The sequence below is a fragment of the Solea senegalensis genome, linkage group LG11 (assembly GCF_019176455.1).
Source record: "Solea senegalensis isolate Sse05_10M linkage group LG11, IFAPA_SoseM_1, whole genome shotgun sequence".
Taxonomy (NCBI): Eukaryota; Metazoa; Chordata; class Actinopteri; order Pleuronectiformes; family Soleidae; genus Solea; species Solea senegalensis.
Genome location: NC_058031.1, coordinates 3,786,155 through 3,806,926, shown reverse-complemented (window position 1 = coordinate 3,806,926; position 20,772 = coordinate 3,786,155). Strand labels below are relative to the sequence as shown.

The 20,772-nt window shown below is 40.0% G+C and overlaps 1 protein-coding gene across 1 annotated transcript in view; it reads left to right on the top strand.

Moving 5' to 3' along the window:
* Nucleotides 1-20,772, top strand: part of LOC122777647 (cadherin-4-like) — a 227,804-nt gene that overhangs the window by 152,603 nt on the left and 54,429 nt on the right. Inside the window, exon 5 of the mRNA XM_044038999.1 lies at nt 9,446-9,646. Coding sequence (XP_043894934.1) covers nt 9,446-9,646 — 201 coding nt within the window. The remainder of the gene's footprint in view (nt 1-9,445; nt 9,647-20,772) is intronic.

Genomic DNA, 20,772 nt, shown 5'->3' with positions numbered 1-20,772 from the left:
CGTGTGTATATATAGGCAGGGCAGAAGTAGAGAGTCGGGTTCTGAAACAAAATGTGTTGTTTCATTATGGAAATGGTGCTTTGTGGCGTGCTCTGTTGAATAATAACTTCCAGATGTCTGGGTAGCCAAGGGCTGGCTGATATCAAAGCATGCAGGATTTTTGGGAGGCAGTAGCATGGAGGGGTAGAGCTGGGACGACTGCCAGCTGGCTGAGGCTGATGGCACCAGGGTTGGGGGGGCTGCATCCATTTCACACTCACTGATTCCTGTTCACATAGTGTTAGTGTGCTTAAGCATGCATATGTATCTCGTGTGTGTTTTTATTTTTCCAAAGGAGATTAGGCTGGATCGAGTGTGAACTATGCTAAATTTGCGTAACATTTTAATTATTGTGAATGGTCTGTGTGGTTTTCTCCCTTTTTCTTTTTTGTCTTTAAAGTGTCTAATGCATGGAGCCTTCAGGTTCAACCAGCACAAGGCTGCATAGCAAAAAAAAATGCCCACTCTGTGAGGGATTACGGGCTGTAACGCAATCTTAAAATCTGTTGAATTTGTGAAGGTTTTTGAAATAAGTTATTATAGCCTAATCCGCTTTGGTAGGGCTCCTTATCCTCTATCTTTTATAATAGTTTGAATAAGTGTGCAGACAACTTTGCGTCACCTTTTTTTATTTCTAATTTCATCGCCTTTCTCTCTTTCGATGTGGGTGTGAATATAAGAGAGCGAACCAAATGCTGCGGCATTCAGAATTACTCCGCGACTCGAGAAAAGCCCACTTAAGCCCTTTGGAGCAGTGAAGGGCACAGATCTTTCTCCATCTCTGTCTGTTGCCCTTTCTCTGTTTTTATTCCTCCGCACCGTTCTCTCTTCTACATCTCACTATTACCTGTTAGCATGTGTAGATAAAAGGATGTGGAGCGTGACTTATTTAGGTGGGGGCGGGGCGCACATCTGCCACGGACAGCCTCTCTCTCTTCACTCCCCCTCACTCCGTCCCAAACATGTCTCACTCCACCTCTGCCTCCCCTCACAACGCTGGTGAGATGTGGAGCAGCCATCCCCTGCAGTCAGCCCCACTAAGCCCCGCCCCCCCCTAGAAGAAAAAGAATACATTTGTCCAAAAGCAGCCTCACATCTGTCTCTTCCTGCTCTGTTTGTGCACACGGGCATGTTGCACTTGGCCGAGGCCGCTCTTCTGAATATGGACACATGCAGAGGATCATGTGCATGTTTCAGTGACCCAGCTGTCACATAGTACAGTGATCATGCAATGATGGCAACGTGTGTGTGTGTGTGTGTGTGTGTGTTTGGATGGTTGGATGGTTGGATGGATGGTTGGATGGACGGCCTCTCGTGCAGACTGGTAGCACGGCACGGACGCTTTTTCAGCCATGAGCGAGAGAACAAGCTGCCGCTGGCTCAGGACTGTAGGTTTTGTCTGTTGCAGGGGTTATAGAGCCCCTAGTGGCCACGTTAAGAGGTGCTTCATTCCCTCAAGCAGTAATCAGAGAACTTGGGAATTTCATCAACTTGTATTTTAATAATATATCCACATTTCATGGACATGACAGCATAATAATTATAATCCTAAAACCTTTGATTTCTCTCTACTCTACTGTGGGTTTTTTTGCAAAATAAGATTACATTTCTTTTTTGATATCTGCGCAAGGTCCGTTCTGAAGTTTTTGATTGCACCACATGATCATCTGGGTCTTCACAGTTGCAATTGTTGATAGTATTTTCGTGTGCAATTTCATTAACTTAATTGTAGCCTAAAGTCACTGCATCTGGAGACTGAAATAATAGATATTTTCAAAGCTGCTATACCGTGCGCTGCCCGATACCAAACAGAATACATTATTGACTGGCTGATGGAACATAGTGGAGCATTTAAGAGGTAGATATTTCCCCTCAGAGTTTGTGGAGACCAAAAACAGAGCTTAGAGGAGAGTGAATTGTAGACTTTTAGTCCAAATTATTACTCAGCTTCACTATCTGTTTGATGGGTGAACAATTAACTGTTTACTAGTAACAACCAATGTAGTAATTTTCATGCGGCAAATGAAATATCACTATTTATCTTTTCTTAGATACGTATAGGATCTTTTTCTTTTGTTTGCATTTTTTTTTCCATTTCACACACTACATATATATATATATATATATATATATATATATATATATATATATATATATTTACATACACATATATATACATACACATATTTATATATATGAATTTGGATCTTTCTAAAAGTTCCCCCGTAAAGACGGCATCATTTAGGGAAATGTTGTAGTATACAGTATATGCCGGAACTGTCAGTTGCGCTGTAACGTTGCACCAAGAAGCAAAGAAGACGTTTTACACATTACAGAAAAGACACAAAAGGCATCTGTCCTCCTCTCCTGACACTTTGTCTCAGCAGACATCTTTCCATAGTTGAACATTTTGCCCTAAATACTAATGAAAAGCATCAATTTACAAACACTGATACGACAGATATGAAATAACCTCACACTGATACACAGCATGGGAGAAGTCATGTAAATGTAATGTTTCCCAAAGTTCACAGAAAAGTAAAATGTCAAGAGATGTTTGGGTTTGTTTTTATTCTGGTTTTGTTTTCTGCGAGCCCAAGATGTGTTTCCTGTGTCACAAAGAACATTCCTCATACGTCTGCCTGCAAGTGTAACCACCTCTCCGGTGTCCCGCGCTCTGAAACGTAGCGCTCGGTTAATGAAACTGAACATGACATCGTCGCCCAATGCCGCTCGGGCGAAACCCGACCCACGCAAACACGCGGAGAACGTACACTACGCCAAGTTGCTTGACACATTTCCTTTAACGCGGCCTTAAAAGCTTTTCTCCTGGGCATCCATCTAATGAAGTCAGCCTTGAAAGCATTGTTTCCGCTGGCAGATACAAGCCAACTCTCGGGGACCTTGACCAGGCGGAGAGAGACAAAAGAGAAAAACCCTTTTTATAGACCGCATTGTACAGAAACCCTCAACTTTCAATATGTGCCAGAAGCCATTGCCGTCTTCCCAACTGTACTGTAGCCTGCCCCTGTGTTGTATTTTATTTTTACTCTTAAATGTCAGCTGCTATAGTGAGGAACTGTGTGGGTACATCATATTGCGTATGAGTAATAGAAAATGGAAAAAGTGGAAGAAGTATTAAAAACACTAACCTCTTTATATGTAAATGTATGATGATTGAACTTTTTTTTTCTTGTGCTTCTGAATTCAGATATTTCTTATTCTCTGGCATCATCACCCAACCTTTCCCCCTCTCTCTCTCTTTCTTACACATACAGTGATATGAAGCAAACACATAAATGCATATATATCTGTATACACTCCATTCTGTTTACACTCTTTCGTTTCTTAGCCACGATGAAACGCAACTGTTTTCCGCCAGCGCCGTCGAGTGCTTTCCAATCCAAACATTGTTTTGTGTCCTTTGTTTCCATCGCACCACATTTTGCGCTGTTGTTTTTCTCCATTGTGTTACTGTGAAGGCACACAGTAACAAACCCTGTGCCAAACCCTTTTTTTCCCCCCTCCATTCTGGGTCCAACCCCTTTTCTCATAGTTACATGTAAACATAAATCACTTCTGGTCCACCCGCTGATTTACGGCCCACAACCGCTCAGGTAATTAAATACATAGGCTGCACACACTCTTTTAAAGACTTATTATCTAGACAGGAGAGATGTCTTTTAGCACTTGGTTGAAATTGCATTTTTTTTTTTACATTTATTCATTCACATTCGCTGTAGCCTTCACGCGAGGGTTGCGAGGCTGCTGGAGCCAATCCCAGCTGACAGAGGGCAAAAGGTGGGGTCACACCCTGGGCAGGTTGCCAGTGCATCGCAGGGCCAACACACACACACACAGAGACGAGCAAACCATCCACATTCACACCTGTGTGTCCAATTAACCGCTGCATGTTTTTGAACTGCGGGAGGAAACTGGAGAACAAAAAACCCACACACACAAACCAGGGTCTTTTCGCTGTAAGGTGACGGAGTGTTTTTGTGTTTGAGTTAATTTATAAGATGTTCTGTTTCCTTTAAATGTTTTTTTTTTAACACATCTTTAACCCTCCTGTGACCATCTACCATTTATATGCTGCTATATGCTCCCAGGACTGACAGAAATGTTTGTACATATGTAAAATAGTTCCAAGTTCAAATTGTAAAACGTGAAATTGTTTGTTTACGTCATTTTAGAGTTCCTACTTGAAACATCCAAATCTGTTACTTGTCTTTTATTCCTTTAAACCGTTATTAACTGCCAGATATTGAAGGTTGAAATTAAAAATTCTACAGCCATAAAATCATAATAAATCCAGGCGACCTGGTTATAATTATGGTCAAAAGAGGGTCAAAGGCAGAACATCAAGCAGAGGAAAGGACAGTGAGACTGTGGACATTTGTACCAGAATATGGAAAATATTTATGATATTTATGCAGTTGCATCATCTCTACTGCAGACGTCTTCTCCCTGTTTTACTGGGCCTGAACCGGACATTGCTGTGTAAATGCTTTGGCTCCACTCTAATAAAATAACCTTTATGAAATTGAATCTGGATCACCTGATGTCTCTGCCAGATTAAAAAAGTTAATTGGATAAACATTGGCCTTATGAATGATGTTTGAATGTTTGACATTGACTAGACTTTAAGTAAATATGGCTGGATTCAAACTTCACTGCCGATTTGACGACGCGATTAAACCTCTGTGTTTTATCGCAACATTTCAGTGTTTATTAAAATGAGAAAGTGAAATGTTGTTTTTGACCCAACCATAGATCTGGTTGAATATTATTTTAATGCCTTTCCCTGAAGCAGACGAGACAGAGACATGAATTAAGAATGTTGGGATGTTGGCGGTGTTTTGTACTGTCGGTGAACTTCTGTGCGCTGCTGTCTTACCTTCCTCCTCCTGCACCATCACCCTAAAGCCCATTTCATGAGGAATCAAGGTTAAAGGGGGACAGGTTTTCAGTCCTCACTGGGAGAGGAATCGGAGAGAAACAATAACACTGGAGGAGAAGTGCAGGCTGAAGCACGGGAGCAAGGGATAGCTAAGGGAAATGTGATGGGAGACAGAGAGGGCTACAGGCTACAGCGATGATGTTCGTGACTGAATTCCTGACATGGTTGTACTGGCTTGTGACCTTGAGATATGTTGGTAAACTTAGTGCAGAACAACTCTCCAGAATGTCAATTTAACATAACCTTAAGATGACGATATACAGCACATCGACTGGAGCCCCTGGGACACCCAACGTGGTGGTTAAATACTCAGCCCAGTGCAATGAAGGACCCCATATAACCTTGTATGTGTAATATGTTCAAAGTAGCAAGTCTGATTATCGAGACTTCATTGCTTTAACTAGCCCTGGGCCATACAGTTAAAGCTGACTCTGACATATGTTTGTCTCTGTCAGAGGTGGAGAGGTAGGTATACATGTATACGTATGTATGTATGTATGAATATATATATATATGTGTGTATATATATATATATATATATATATATATATATATATATATATATATATAATATAATATGTATATTCATATATGTATTTACATATATAACACATATATAAATATATATGTATATATATAAAAATATGTATATATATAATATATATATTTATATATGTATGTACATATATAACACATATATATATAAATATATATGTGTTATATATATATATATATAATATAATATGTATATTTATATATGTATGTACATATATAACACATATATGTAAATATATATGTATATATATGTGTATATATATAATATAATATGTATATTTATATATGTATTTACATATATAACACATATATAAATATATATGTATATAAAAATATGTATATATATAATATATATATTTATATATGTATGTACATATATAACACATATATAAATATATATGTATATATATAAAAATATGTATATATATAATATAAATATTTATATATGTATGTACATATAAATATATGTATATATATAAAAATATGTATATATATAATATATATATTTATATATGTATGTACATATATAACATATATATATAAATATATATGTATATATATATATAAAAATATGTGTATATATATATATATATACACATATTTTTATATATATATAAATATATATATATATAAAATGCAAACAAATTCAACCTAAATGAATTCATTATGATTTCAGTAAATACAAATACAAGAAGATGTAAGTGATGTTCACTGCATCGATTGATTGTAATATTTAGCTCATAACTCCTCAATCATGTCAGAAGATGCCTGTGGTAGACGTTTCACTTGTTGGGTAAAAACAGAATTTGCCCTTTGAAGTTCTTTGTCATCGTCAGGTGAGGCTCCGCGTCAGTCAGATGTTTTTTTCTCAGGCGTAATTCTCACATTCCATTTCATTAGCTGCAGTTTCACACCTTAAGTTCACCCTCATTTGTGGGTATTTTTGTAGTGATGGGCTACACATGTGTGGGAGAAGGGAGAAGGCACCATCAACTGGACTGAAAGGTGTGACTGGACGATGACATTCACATTTACCTGTAAGCATTTAGCTGCCGCTTTCATCCAAAGCGACTTACAAAAGAGGAAATAGCTACATAGAAGAAGTCTTGGAAAGACTAGATAGGAACAGTGGACTGACAGAGACTGAGAGTACAGAAGTGGATTCAAGTGCAGAAGGAGATTGTGCAGGGGAGGGGGTAAAGGTAAGGTGCTAGGGCACGAGATGCTCTTGGAAGAGCTGGGTCTTCAAGAGCTTCTTGAAGATGCACAGCTAGTGCTCGGTACGTCATTCCACCAGCGCACAAAAAAGTCTGGATTGTCTTATGTGGGGGGGTCAGCATAGACCAGCATTGACCAGCATAATGATGCTGCTGGACCAGCATAGACCAGTATAATGATGCTGCTGGACCAGCATAGACCAGCATGGACCAGCAAAGACCTGTATAATGATGCTGCTGGACCAGCATAGACCAGCAAAGACCTGTATAATGATGCTGCTGGACCAGCATAGCGCTGGACCAGCATAGACCAGCAAATACCTGTATAATGATGCTGCTGGACCAACATAGACCAGCATAGACCAGCATATACCAGCATAGACCAGCATAGACCAGCATGAACCAACAAAGACCAGTATGGACCAGCATAGACCAGCATAGACCAGCATAAACCAGCATGGACCCGCATAGATCAGCAATGACCAGTATAATGATGCTGCTGAACCCGCACAGACCAGCATGGACCAGCATATTGTTGGACAAGAAACACAATGAAATGCTGTTTTTTCTCCTTTATGAGATCATACATTTACATCATGCAGGCCCTAGCAGACATCTGTGGGTGCGGAAAGAATGACCCAGCCCTAAATGTTGTCTATTTTAAATGTTAATGTGAGCCACTGTATCCCCTTGTCCTAAAAGAAGACCCCTACTCACCTGCTGTTAAAAAAAAAAAAACACTTTTACTCTTTTACTTGAGTAGATTTTTAGATTTAGTCCTTTCACTTGCACTCCAATAAAGTACTTTTATGTGAGTAGAGTCATCTTTCCACCTCTGGTCTCTGCTGACCCTGCAAGCGTCCGCGACTCTCCGGAGTTCACTTGAATGTGTTTTGCACTATTTCCAAATAAGGACATTATGTTAGGCAGGTGATACGCTTGATAGGTTCAGTGTTTGATGTCGCTCCTGTGACTCATGGGTGAGTTAATGTTCATGAGGAGACTGAAAATGGGCTCTTTCAAATTCTTTATTTGAGCATCTGTCAAAAGGACAGGTTTGTGTTGGTAATTTCTCTTTGGCTGCAGGGGAGCGTGTGAGGGAAGTGCATGATGGGAGAATACTGTATGATTGAAGTATGTGCCTGTGACTCAGCTGTCACTGTATATTGAAAGAGCCTGTAAATCCGAAAGCCTCAGACTTGCTCTCTGTTAATAGGATTTTTATATCTGGTGTAAATGACAAAGTCGGAAGTTGATGGTCTCTTCAGTACAGTATATATTCACACACACATGCATATATATATACAGATAATTCACCGACTTTACACCTACAGTCTGCGCTTGTGCTTTTACAACTCTGTCCTGCTCAGCTGTGATGCATGAGAGCAGGAATGAACTACCTTAGGTAACGCCCCACTTTTACTATTAGGTGTTTTCCCATTTGCCGGTTTGTATGACGTATGTTATCAACTGTGTGAGTAAATCGGGATCTTGGAAATATCACAGTAAACCCCACTTTAATTCATATTAAACATATCATCTCAAAACTCATCATAAGACAATGAAAAAGAAAATATAATGCTTTTCCTACATTTTTTTTCAAATAATTTCATGTGTGAAAAAATGCCTGGGTCTCCACAAATCTAAGTAACTTTAAATTATTAAACTGGACCATCAATTATGTGCACTTTGTCCGGCTTATTTAATTTTTGAAAACCGTCTTTGCTCTTGTTCAGTCAACAGACTTCATGCAACTTCATGCAATTACCTTAAACCTACAGCTACAGGGATTTGCGAGGAGTTTACAACTAGACTGACTGTGTTTCTCATCAGAATGATAAATAAGAATGATGTCTCTACGTGGTATTTTTCTTGAATCTTGAATCTTGAATCTTCATGCTTGGCGTTGCTTTTTTATCCAGCCCTGTACGTCTGTGTCGTTCTTTTTCAAACAAGTGGAGAGTCTGTCAGGTAGCCAAGTGAGAGAATCTGTGTGAGAGTGGGTTCTATTAGGTCTTTTATGTTTCCATAGTAACATCACACATCGTCTGTAGAGATGAAATACTGGACAACTGGAAAAGTTACTCCTCAGCTTCCCTATATCACTGTTCCATATATCTATAGAACATATTTAGCTGTGATTTTTCTTTCTGCCTGATATTTCAGTGTGATTTGAGGTATGATAAGTCAAGCTTAGTTGAATAGTCGTCGTGTTATAGCATCATAACTCAAAAAAACACATGAGATACCACTGAGAAAATGATGATTTGCCTCCAACATGCACTGAATGCATAGCATAAGAACATTCTAGGATATTTCCTTTACATTAAAGTGTCAGATAAGGTGGATCTCAGTGTGAATCTGCTAATTGCCTTGTTTTAAACTGTGATTACAGTTGTGATCGCTCAGCCCGAGCAGCGACAGTTGCTGTTGCTTCCTGCCATTAAAGAAAAAAACACACCACTTGACTTCACTAGGTGCTTCAGCCACTAATTATTTTAATGAGCCTAAACACTCATTTGTAATCGCCCAACTGCGAAAAAGGAAGTCGCAAAGGTGATTTAGACCTGAAGAACGATATATCAAGTGTTTGGGAGGTTTGTTTTATTTATTTGTGATCATAAGTAGCACTTCCACTGTTTCTAAATAAAAGCCCTGTGTCGTCCTCAAGGTCACAAAGGAAGACGGGAAAGACACCGCGAGAAGAGACGAGAAGAGCGCCGCGTTCCAAGCGCCGCCTCTCGTCATCAAGTTCTCTGGCTCTGGCGTGAACGGCTCCAGGGGGCTGCGGAGGCAGAAGAGGGACTGGGTGATCCCACCAATCAACGTGGCGGAAAACTCCCGAGGACCATTCCCTCAGATGCTCGTCAGCGTAAGTGACAGCTCTGATGAGCCGCATCGCTGATTTGTTCTGAATTTACAGCTGGGGACGTCTTGGGGGGCACTTCGCGGCTAACGCTGGTTGGGTGGTTGGGGGCTCGCGTGATGGACGTTGATGAAGAACAGAAATGCATGAACATAAACAGTTTGCGCTCCACATTCTTGTGTTATGCTGATGTAATTACAGCTACAGTCAATCCTGGGGTATTTAAACTGGCCTGATTGGCGCCGGGAAGTTTACCCTTCATACATAGAGCAGGCGGGATTCAGCTAAATTCTCCCGCGGCGTGTGGTCCGTGTGGGTTTACACGGAAACAAATGGTCAATTCCTTTATCAGACATTTGTGAACGGCTGCTCTCGAACTGTTGCTGAAATTATACTCCTGTAAAATAGAAGGAGAAAGCGTGAAAGGTGCAATTCTCCGGCCTCAAACGACTGTGGTTCACTCCTCTGTGCCCCACTAAAGACTTTACTACTTAAATAAATCAGGGCTTACAACGCGACAAATGACCCGACGACAGCAGCCTCGTCCTGCATGTATGTGTGGACCATGTCGGCAAAACTAGGAAACTGCAGATGCCCAAGTATTATTCCACAAACCTGTTCTCATTTGACGGCGAGCAAATTCCATTCCTGCAAAACCACCTAGTTTTGATCAGTGCAAGATATTAAACACAACATGGTGAATATTAGAGTGTAAATGTGCCTTAAAATTCGGAGGTTCTGTGGGAACAGAATGAGCTGAATTCTGTAAAAGAACATCATTCCAGTAGAATGCTGCTTCATTCCTTGCCCCCACTTGGATGTTCTCCTTTATCCGAAATATGTAGCCATCAGCCTTTCCTTGCTGTTTACAAAACTCTCACAGTTTATCTCTTTTGGGTCTTAAATTGTGCAAAACAACCTTTTTTTTTTTTTGTAACGCTTTTCTGTTTTTCAGCCGGGTTTCATCCAAATCCCCAGGGAAATGCCTGTGGAGCTGCTTAAAGGAAAACCTTTTCTTCTTTATTTGCCCTTTTTCTTTCTTTCTTTCTTTCTTTTTTTGGCAAAACAAAACATCCAAAAACATCAAGTTAGAAAGGACAGAGTTTATACGTCTTTGTTGTTCTGGAGTTTGTCTACAGCTGGAATTCATCCCATTAGCCTGCTACAGCGCCGCATTTGGTTTTTGTGAACCCACTGAGCCATTCATGAGCACTAGCCTTCACCCAGCCATAAACTGGCCAGACAGTCCTGCTGTTTCAGTGAGCGGCTCAGAGACAGAAGCGAGGCAGAGCGACTGGACAAGCGAGCAAAAAAAGGGAGCGTATCAAAGAAACATTTGGAAGTGTTGTGTTCAACTAAACACCATCCACTTAGTGCAGTAAGTAAGTTGGTCAGGGGCTGGTGGACTGGTCAGAGTGGGTGTTTAGAGCGGCGGAGAAGCGATGCGTGATGAGTCTTCTGTTGAGCTCTCAGGTTCCTGTCTTTTCCTTTAATGATGACTGGAGGGCAGGCAGGGCCTTACGGAGAGCGGCTGATTTTAACAAGGAGACAGCTCTGGGTGAATGACAGGTGGATGAGTTGCCCGTGCGCTATTGTTTTTTTTGTGTCAAGTCAACTTTTATAACCTTGTTAGTCTCGTTTTTGGCTTAAATTCGTCTTAATTGCTATTTTAACTTCTTTCAAAGTGGAGCTTGCCGTGCCTCTGCTCAGTGCTCCGTGCGCTGTGGCTGCACGGCGCCTCCCACTAATGGCCTGTGAAGTCAGTTCCGTCCCTAATGGGCTGTCCTGTCATCCGGTGCGGCGATGAGTGACATGCAAGCAGCGGCTCCACTTCGCCATCCCACCACTTTTCTCCCTGCCCGGACCGCGCTGCCGTCAGTCGGACAGGCGGGGGTGACAGCAGCCCTCACCTGCATCTCCGCAGGTCTGCAGCACTGTCACTTTGATCAGGCCGGCACGGGATCGGGCAGATGTCAGGACAGAGGCCCCCGCTGACTGGCCTCTGAGCTCGCAGCCTGACATGGCTCGAGGGAAATGTTGACTGCTCCAGTAAAGTTTTGGCAGAACTGTACTGCCACCGTTCTCTGAAGCCAAGACGGTGTCAGAGTCCTCAGTGAGCTTTTATTGACTGCTGTATATTAATAGCGGCGTTGAAATAACGGCTCCACACCGAGGTTAGTGTGCAGCACAGATGGCACAACATACTATTTTGATGATCGTATTGTGTTTGTATTGATCATCAATGGAGAAAATCAGATTTGAAGATATAATATGGAACATTTATACATTGAAAAGTCAAATAAACAAAAAGACCTTTGCTGTATTTTCTTAAGTCTTGGCCGAACTGTTTCCAAGACTCTTTACATCAATCGAACCGTATTTATATTCATTCTAACGAGCAGATTGATGATTTTGTTCTCCTATTAATGACGTCATCTGCTTTCGCCGTCGCTATCGTGAAATGACCACGGAGGTTTTACAGAACTTTGAGTGTTGTTAACGAGCGTCACAACATAGTTGTTTTGTTTCTGTATTTTTGTATTGTGTATTTGCGGAAATTACACACTGTGCTTTAAAAACTCTTATTACTATTTTAAAATGTTCAATAGCAAACAACAGTATGTGTCCTGACACTATTGTTTTGTAATATTACTAATATACTAATATTACTACATTTAGCCAGTATGGGAGTATAGATACTACTTTTTTCTGTCCAACACTGATATCTTGAATTTATACCAATATATTATTATGTGATATTTAGGAATTATGGAACAGATTTTCCTTTCCTTTATCGAGTGATTCTAACCACTGTAGTATCTTATTAGCTTGTAGCTTGTAATATTAGGTTGTTTTTTTTATTTGATTGGTTAGGGTACAATGGATATTAATAAACATAACTGTAAATGTGTGTAAATTAGCCTATTTTTCATCTGTAGTCCTTGAACAGATGTTAGGAAGTCATAAAGGTAATAGCCTATGAGATTGTTAGCCTATTAGAAATCCATAAGCTTTCAGAAAATTGGCACTGAAGAAAAAAAAAAAATCAAAAAGCAATTTTTAAAGGTGCATTTTTTCACATAATATTGCATATTGCAATCATTTTGGTCACGAAAAATCACGACAGTTCATTTTCATATCGTATCGTGCAAAGATTTATATTATTATATTATTATTTGTTTAACTGACTGTAGCAGCATCCATCTCAGCACTACTGCCCTCCATTTTACAAAATAGTACAAATAAATAGATAGAAAAATAGAAAATTTAAATGTGATTCTATAGCAAAGAGAGCAATTTAAGGGAAAACAGCCAAAGTTGATCGTTTTAGAGACAACAAAGAGAAGAGGAGATGCAGAGAGACTGAAGCCAAAAGTGCAGGGAGTCATTTTTCACAATAAACAGGTGTTTTTTTTTTGTCGTTCTCTTTCTTCTGCAGCCAAACAGCCATCAATACAATGTAAGGCACATTGATTTTTCACAGAGGCTTTTTGAAACCTTACATTGATCCGCACACTTCTCCTACGGCAGAGACACATCGATTTCTTTTGCTCGGGTAAATAAAGACTCAACGTAGCCGTCCCCCATCACCACCCAACTCCCTTAACCCCCTTTTAGAACAAGCATCAGCAGAAAAAAAAAAAGAATGAACAAAACCCTGATGAAACGACTATTTAGCCAGGGAACAAAATGGAGTATGAATAAATGTTTGTCCTGTAAATCACCTTTGCCGTTACCACTTTTCAATGACACTGGATCAGCTGTGAGAGCATGACACAGTAAGAGATGTGGTAAAATGTCACTATATTACGATGAAACACCTTTTGAATGTGTAATTATTCAACGTGCTGGAAAACATGTATAACGTACCAAGTCATAAAATGATCAGGTCATCAGAGATTAAGGAAAGGTGAAAACGGTGACAACTGGCTTCACTTCAGTGTCTTTTACTCTCCTTACAAATCTTTAATGTCATTTAAACTAAGAGTAAATATCAAAATCTAACGACTGACACAAGTATAGACACGCAGTGATTTATTACCTAAATAAATGAACCAATCTACCAAAAAGCTCTCTGTCTAACACGTTATATCGTTCTTCTTTATTAACATTACAAAAGCGAGCTTTAGACCAGGAGTGACAAACGTAGAATCGGTCCTCCGGAGGGTCAAATCCGGAAAAAATGAAAAAAAAGGTGAAAATACTATATTTTTCAGTTCCAGATACTTGTGGCTAAAGGTTTTGTGCGTTTTATAGAAGTTGTAATCTACGTGTGTGCATAGGAAACAGGCTTAGTAAAAAAATATTCAACTTCAAGTTGTTCCTAATATGTTTGGTGAAAAGATACTTCATTCAAAATGTAAAACAAAGGGAAAGATTTGGAGTTCTTGTTGTTTATATGTTATGATGCTATTATTATTGGGGTCAAATTGTGCTGTTTGTGACCCCTGAACTAAAATGAGTAGTTTGACACGCCTGCTTCAGACTGCTTTCTAATGTTATATCAAATGGACATGTTTGTAAAAAAAAAAACATCAGTTTTTCTCTCTTAACTTCTGAGAAAGTGAATAAACTACAGTTATATTTCCATTTCCTGTCACATTGTAACAGCCGATGTTTGTGTTAAACATTTCCCGGCAACTTTTTCTCTCTTTTTTCTCACCATCAATTTTCTAACCGTCCCCTTGTTCCATTTTCCTTTCCTTCTTCGTATAATGCTACTTTAGTGTTGTCTAAGAAAGATATGATTTTGAGTAAAAACATTTCTTTTTTTTAAAAAAAGAAGCACATTTATTTATTATTAAAGGGATGTGGAAAGCACTGCAATTTCAGCTTAAGTGTTTCATTGGACAGTATCTCTTTAGAGGAATTTCTCTTTTGCCTTTTGGCTGTTCTTGAGTGTGAGAGGCCAGATATTTCAATAAAGTGCAGCGGCTTTCTTCAATAATCACAGGACATTATATCGACAGGAATACCATAGTGTGACACAGCAGCAGTGAGAGCAATAAGCCAAATAAATGGGCACTTGTCTCTAAGCTCTTTATTGACCGATATGAAGAGAAAGAATTCTATTTGATACCCTGCACTTTTATCGACAAGCCATTTGTTCCCGTAACGTGTAGAAGGTATTTATTTCCTTCTAGAAGCGTTGGAGGCAGCAAGTTAAGCGGAGCACAAAATTCTTTTTTTTCCAAAAAAGTATCCGTTACGGTATTTGTTGCTGTGCATCTGGTTGTGTTTGTTGTACTTTGTGCAGCACCTGTGCTCCCATATTTAAATCTTTCTCCGTTGAGCGTGAACATTGCAGAAAGCTTCTTCTTTCTGAGCAGAATGCGAGAATTCCCCCCCCGGGAGTGTCTGCTTTCTCCTCTGCGTATGTTTACTGGTGATTAACGACTGCTCCGCTTCACTGACAGACACGGCGTCAACAAAAAAAAAAAACACCAGAAAAGACTGACAAAATAAAAAGAAATGTATAAATAAATTGCACATGTGAGCTGGGGATGAATTTGTGGCGGGACAAAAGAGTGTGATTTTGGGGAGAAGAAGAGAAAAGAAGGGAGTAAGAGGAGGGAATGCATGGGCTACGCTGGGATTACAGACGTGTCTCCGTTCACAGCCTCTTCCTTTGAGTCTAATGAAGCCTTCTGGCATCTGCCCACCCCAGCACCGCAGCTCCACTCTGCCCCCTTCATCCTCAACAAACACAAACACACACACACACACACAAACAAACTTGCATATGTACACACAGACACAGAGAGAAATGACTTGTCCTACACAGGCGACAAACAAAGGATCTGTAAAGCGCATGTGCTGCATTGTTGCCTTTGTACGTGCTCATTGTTTGGGTTTGTTTGGTCACATTTCTGCTTTATCCCTGAACAAAGAAGAGAAACGGCTACGCTTGAAAAATAGGACTCCATTTTATATGTGTGTGTGTGTGTTTATGAGTGTGTGTGTGTGTTTTTTTTTAACCTAGTCCACCAGAGAAACCGCAGGATGGTGAAACGAAGGGATGTGAGTATTTAAGGCTCACGGTCCAATCCAGCGCTCGGTCAGTGGGAAACCATATGGAACGTTTTATGAAAAAAAAAAAATTCATTGCTGTTATAACACTTAACTGTGTGGATACACTAAGTCTATCAAACATAAACTGTGCAGGATGTGCACTGCTGTGTATGTGTTCAGGCGTATTTTGGTTTGGGGCGATGTTTTGGGTTTTTGTTTTTTTTTTTTCCTCGCATTCTTTCGAGGTTCTGCCAGACTCCTCGCTCTCTTGGCAGGCGAAACATCCGCAACATACATGCGCTCGCTTCACACTAGCAAGGGGCAGTAAATAAAAGACAAAATAAACTTCTTTGAGGACTGGGTGGACCTACTGTTAAGTATGAAGGGGGTGGGAAAAAAAAAATGGATGGGGAGAGAGCACAAACAGTCATGTCAGCGCTTTATTCGCTCAGAAAACATGTCTCGGCCACTTAACGCTCCTTTTCCCTTGACTTTTATTCCAGCAGACCTTCTAGATCCACTGGCTAAGCGTGCTCGCTGCACTGCTCTATAGCTGCACTATTAGTCTGTCGTCATTCAGATTAACATGAGATTAATACCATTATTTCTATTTCTGGTTCAGGATCGGAAGTGTCGGTGAAGGTTCTCAGTCATCCAGGTCATGATCTTCTTCAGTAGTTCTCTGTGGGCGCCTGGACTTGCTTGAGTTAAGTTGAATACCTCTCATCCAGGAGGCTTCTTCAGTCCTGACTATCCAGTGGGAAGAACCAGTTATTTAACCTCTGAGGCTGATACCGGTCTAGATTTATGAAGTTGAACGATGCAGATCGTCCACCCCCCCTAGTTTCAGGTTGTTGGTTTCACCTGAGACAAGGTGGTTAGGGGGTCACCGGTCTACTCTTGTGTAGGTGTTGGACTTCACTGTTGTTTGCTTGTCGATTCTTTTTGGAAGAGAGCTCAGCACAGCATTGTAGGTGGCTGTTGAGTGATGGTTACCCCAGGTTAACATAGATCTTTTGAAAGAGGAGTGAAGGAAGCCACCTGAAGATCAATCAAAAAGAATCAGAAGTGAGGCGCCGTATTATACGCACTGTAACAGCCACAATTCTGGCTCCATCTTCATTCACGCAGCTTCTAGAAGTAGCAGTAACAGTTACTATACGCATGGGCAGCTGCATGTAAATTAGCCATGTGGTTCCTCTTTGCCGTGCATCTGATCGGCCAAAAAAAGAAATCATAAAATCACTTGAATAGCCAACGAAACTCAGTACAGTACAAAGTGTATGGTGTTAAAAAACCCTTAATACTGCTTTTTGAAGCATGGAGTGGCTTCTTCAGGATTTCAAATTGCATATTCTGCAAAATACGAAACGTGTGCTGGTTTTCTGGTGGCTGGTCACATTTATTCAATAACTGGTATTACCCCGGGGTTTCCTACAGCTCTAGCAGCAGCTCAGTTTTGCTTTTTTGTGAAATACCTTAAAAACAAATGGATGACCCAAATATTTTTTTTCTTCAATCTCCTAATTTTTTTAAAAAAAAAAATGTATAGGTGCAGTTATACATATTTATGACCAGAGGTGGAAACAAACGCGTAAATAACTGCCTCATCACTCTCTCTTGTTCATCACCTTGGAAACTATGCAAAGGAGAACAAACTGGAAAGTCTCTGATATTTTGAGATTGGTCTTTTGGTTCCTGTCGGGAGAACCAAAAGACCAAAACCAAAAGACCTTGAGCTGTTTTGATTTATAGATTGGTGTTCGTTGGCGTAGAGAGGAAGGGTGGTCAACTGAATCAACAGTTTACGCCATGTTGAAAGGATGTTAAATGTAGTGCGTCGACATATTTGTTGTTGCACTTTGTAAATTAGAAACAAAGAGTTTGAGATTTATATCCCCACTGTCCTTTTTTTCCACTACACCCCGCTCCTCCCACTGATAAAAAGTAATGAATCCAATCCAACTTTATTTATCCCTTAGTGCTAATGCGGCACAGATCTATGCCGCAGGTGCACCCATGGTAATTTGCCATGTAAGTTTTTTTTAAGTTTAAGTCATGATTAATTATTAATCACATTTTTAGTAGTGATATAAAGTGACAATAATTGTGCAGAAGACAAGTTTGACATATTTCCAAATTTCACAAATTCAATCCAATTTTACACCTTTGGAGTACTTTTTGCTCAGGTGTGTTTATGTAGCTGGTTTATATAGTTGTTTTCCGTCCATCATCTTATAGCCTCTGTATATAACGTACGTTTAAACATAGGAGTGGAGTTCTCAGGGTTATAAAGCATGTTAAAAAGCAACAAGAGCTGTACATCAGCGATGGCAAGATCTGTTTTCAATGAATGATGGCTGAATGGTTGTCTACTATACTATTACAACTATTGCATTTAATGCCATGAATTTTATAACAGCTATTGAAGAGTGTAGTGGGTTTGTGGAGTAAAAATAACCTCATAGAAAAAAAGCTCATTTATGACCTGCTTTGGTCCTGCGTTAGAGCTCTCAAGTGTAAAGGAGAAAGAAGTACTCACGTGTACTGACTACTCATTGATTTCTTTTTTTCAAAAGATTCCAGTTCTTGTAAAAACTGGGATAAAGGCTGAATAGCTGGTGGGATGAAGTTGAGAGTGCTTTACTATGTTACTCCATCTAATTGAGTCTTTGTGACGGTGGAGCATCGCGCGCTTCTGTCGGTTTTTGACAGGTCAGATAATTAATAAAACATTGGACAATTTTCTGAAGAGTGTTCGACTCAGGTATTTAAGATAAGAGGTGAGCATCTGAGGGAACATTAATATCTCACGCAAGGAGGTGATCAAGGGCATTCATGAATTATGAAGAGGGTAGCTTTTCATTCTTTTCTTTGACAGTTCCATTTCTGTATTAATCCTGACTCTTGGTTTCCCCTTTTAAGCATCTGCCATTTTCCAAAGAGCCACACCCTTGTCTTGGCAAATAACAAATCATTCATGAACTGCATTTCCTTTACTCTAATGAAATTAGCAAGGTCAATATAATTACATCTTATCAGGCTCAGGAAATGGAGTCTCCTAATCTCCTGGTATTGATGAGAAAAATAAATTGTTACTACATATATTAGTCAACAGTGTTTGGCCTTTGTTTCCTCACATGTTCAGGGAAGTGAGACTGAAATGTAATTTTCACTGTTTAATATCTTGTTAAATTAGTTGCGTGAAGCCTTGGTTAAAATGTTCATCTGGCATACTATGGTTTCTACGCAGCCCCAGATATGACATGGGAGAAAATACCCTACTGCTTTATCCTCCACATGATGGTCGCGGGGGGCACTGTGCCAATCTCAGCTGACATGGGGCGATAGGCAGGGTCACACTCTGAACAGATCAGGTCTCAGTCCATCACAGGGCTTCATAGAGACAAACAACCGTCCACTCTCACATTCACACCTATGGTCAACCTGGTTGACCGTCCAATTTGCCTAATCCCCATATTGCATCTTTTTGGTCTGTGGGAAGAAACTGGAGAACCAGGAGAAATCCCACACACACACACAGGGACGTTTTACCTATTTTGTGGGAACAAATTAGTATTTTGTGCACACATTTGACCTAGTTCGTGGGAACAAATTAGTATTTTGTGGGAACAAATTAGTATTTTTTGCGCACATTTGACCAATTTTGTTGGAACAAATTAGTATTTTGTGGGAACAAATTAGTATTTCCTTCACACATTTTATCTATTTCATGGGAATTAGTATTTTGTGGGAACAAATTAGTATTTTGTGAACAACATTTGACCTAGTTTGGAACAAATTAGTATTTTGTGGGAACAAATTAGTATTTTTTTGGGAACAAATTAGTATTTTGTGGGAACAAATTAGTATTTTGTGGGAACAAATTAGTATTTTTTACATTTGACCAATTTGTTGGAACAAATTAGTATTTTGTGGGAACAAATTAGTATTTTTCACACATTTTATCTATTTCATGGGAATGAATAGTATTTTGTGGGAACAAATTAGTATTGCTTTTAAGTGGGGTAAGTATTTGTGCATTTGACCTAGTTCGTGGGAACAAATTAGTATTTTGTGGGAACAAATTAGTATTTTGTGGGAACAAATTAGTATTTTTTGCGCACATTTGACCAATTTTGTTGGAACAAATTAGTATTTTGTGGGAACAAATTAGTATTTCCTTCACACATTTTATCTATTTCATGGGAATGAAGTAGTATTTTGTGGGAACAAATTAGTATTTCTTGCACACGTTTTACCGATTTTGTGGTCACGCTTTACGTATTTCGTGGGAACTAATTAGTATTTCGTTCTCACGTTTTACTTATTTCATGGGAGCGAATTTGCATTTCCCATGTCATGTCTGGGGCTCCTTAGGTTTCTTTATCAAGAGAGGGAAAAAATGTGGCCTTGTTGCGTACAAGCAGGCCCGGAGCTACTTAGGCTTTAGAGTAACAAAATAAACAACAACAAAAAAAACTTGCCTTAAACACCCACTCACTCATACACACACACATGTTCACAAATCCCCCTCAACACATCCCTCTCTGATATGACATCAGGCAGCATCAGACGGCTTCCCTCCTGGGTTCAGTTGGTGTTAAATTAAACAGTAAATCATCTCACCAAAAGACACAAGAGTTATGTGTGAGTCAAGGGCAACAGTTCTGGGCTCCTTAATAGGAGATGAGGAGGACTTTATGAAGGAGATAAATAACAGCTTAACAAACAGCCTCTGTCTGGTCCCCTGGAGGTTGGCCTCAGCGACCCTGTGGATCAGTATGAAGGAGAGCCAAGAATCTATTCCTCTGTAGACACAAAATAATGTGCAGTGAAATTGGAAGAAAGATTTTCGGACGGGGACTCGGGGAAGTGGGGACCGGTGATGAAGTGAGGGGCTGTGGGTGGCAGCGATTGTTGGCGGTATGAGACAAGGTCGGTCAAACAGAAAGGACGGGTTGACGGACAAGTTGGCAGTCAGACAGACGGCAGGACAAAACTGAAGTAGATCCAGCAGACGGAGAAGACACGCAGATATTGCTATCGCCCCGCCAGGTGATCCTGTCCTCCCACCTTGCCACTAATGTCTTCATGTTTGCCCTGAGAGACAAGCCTTT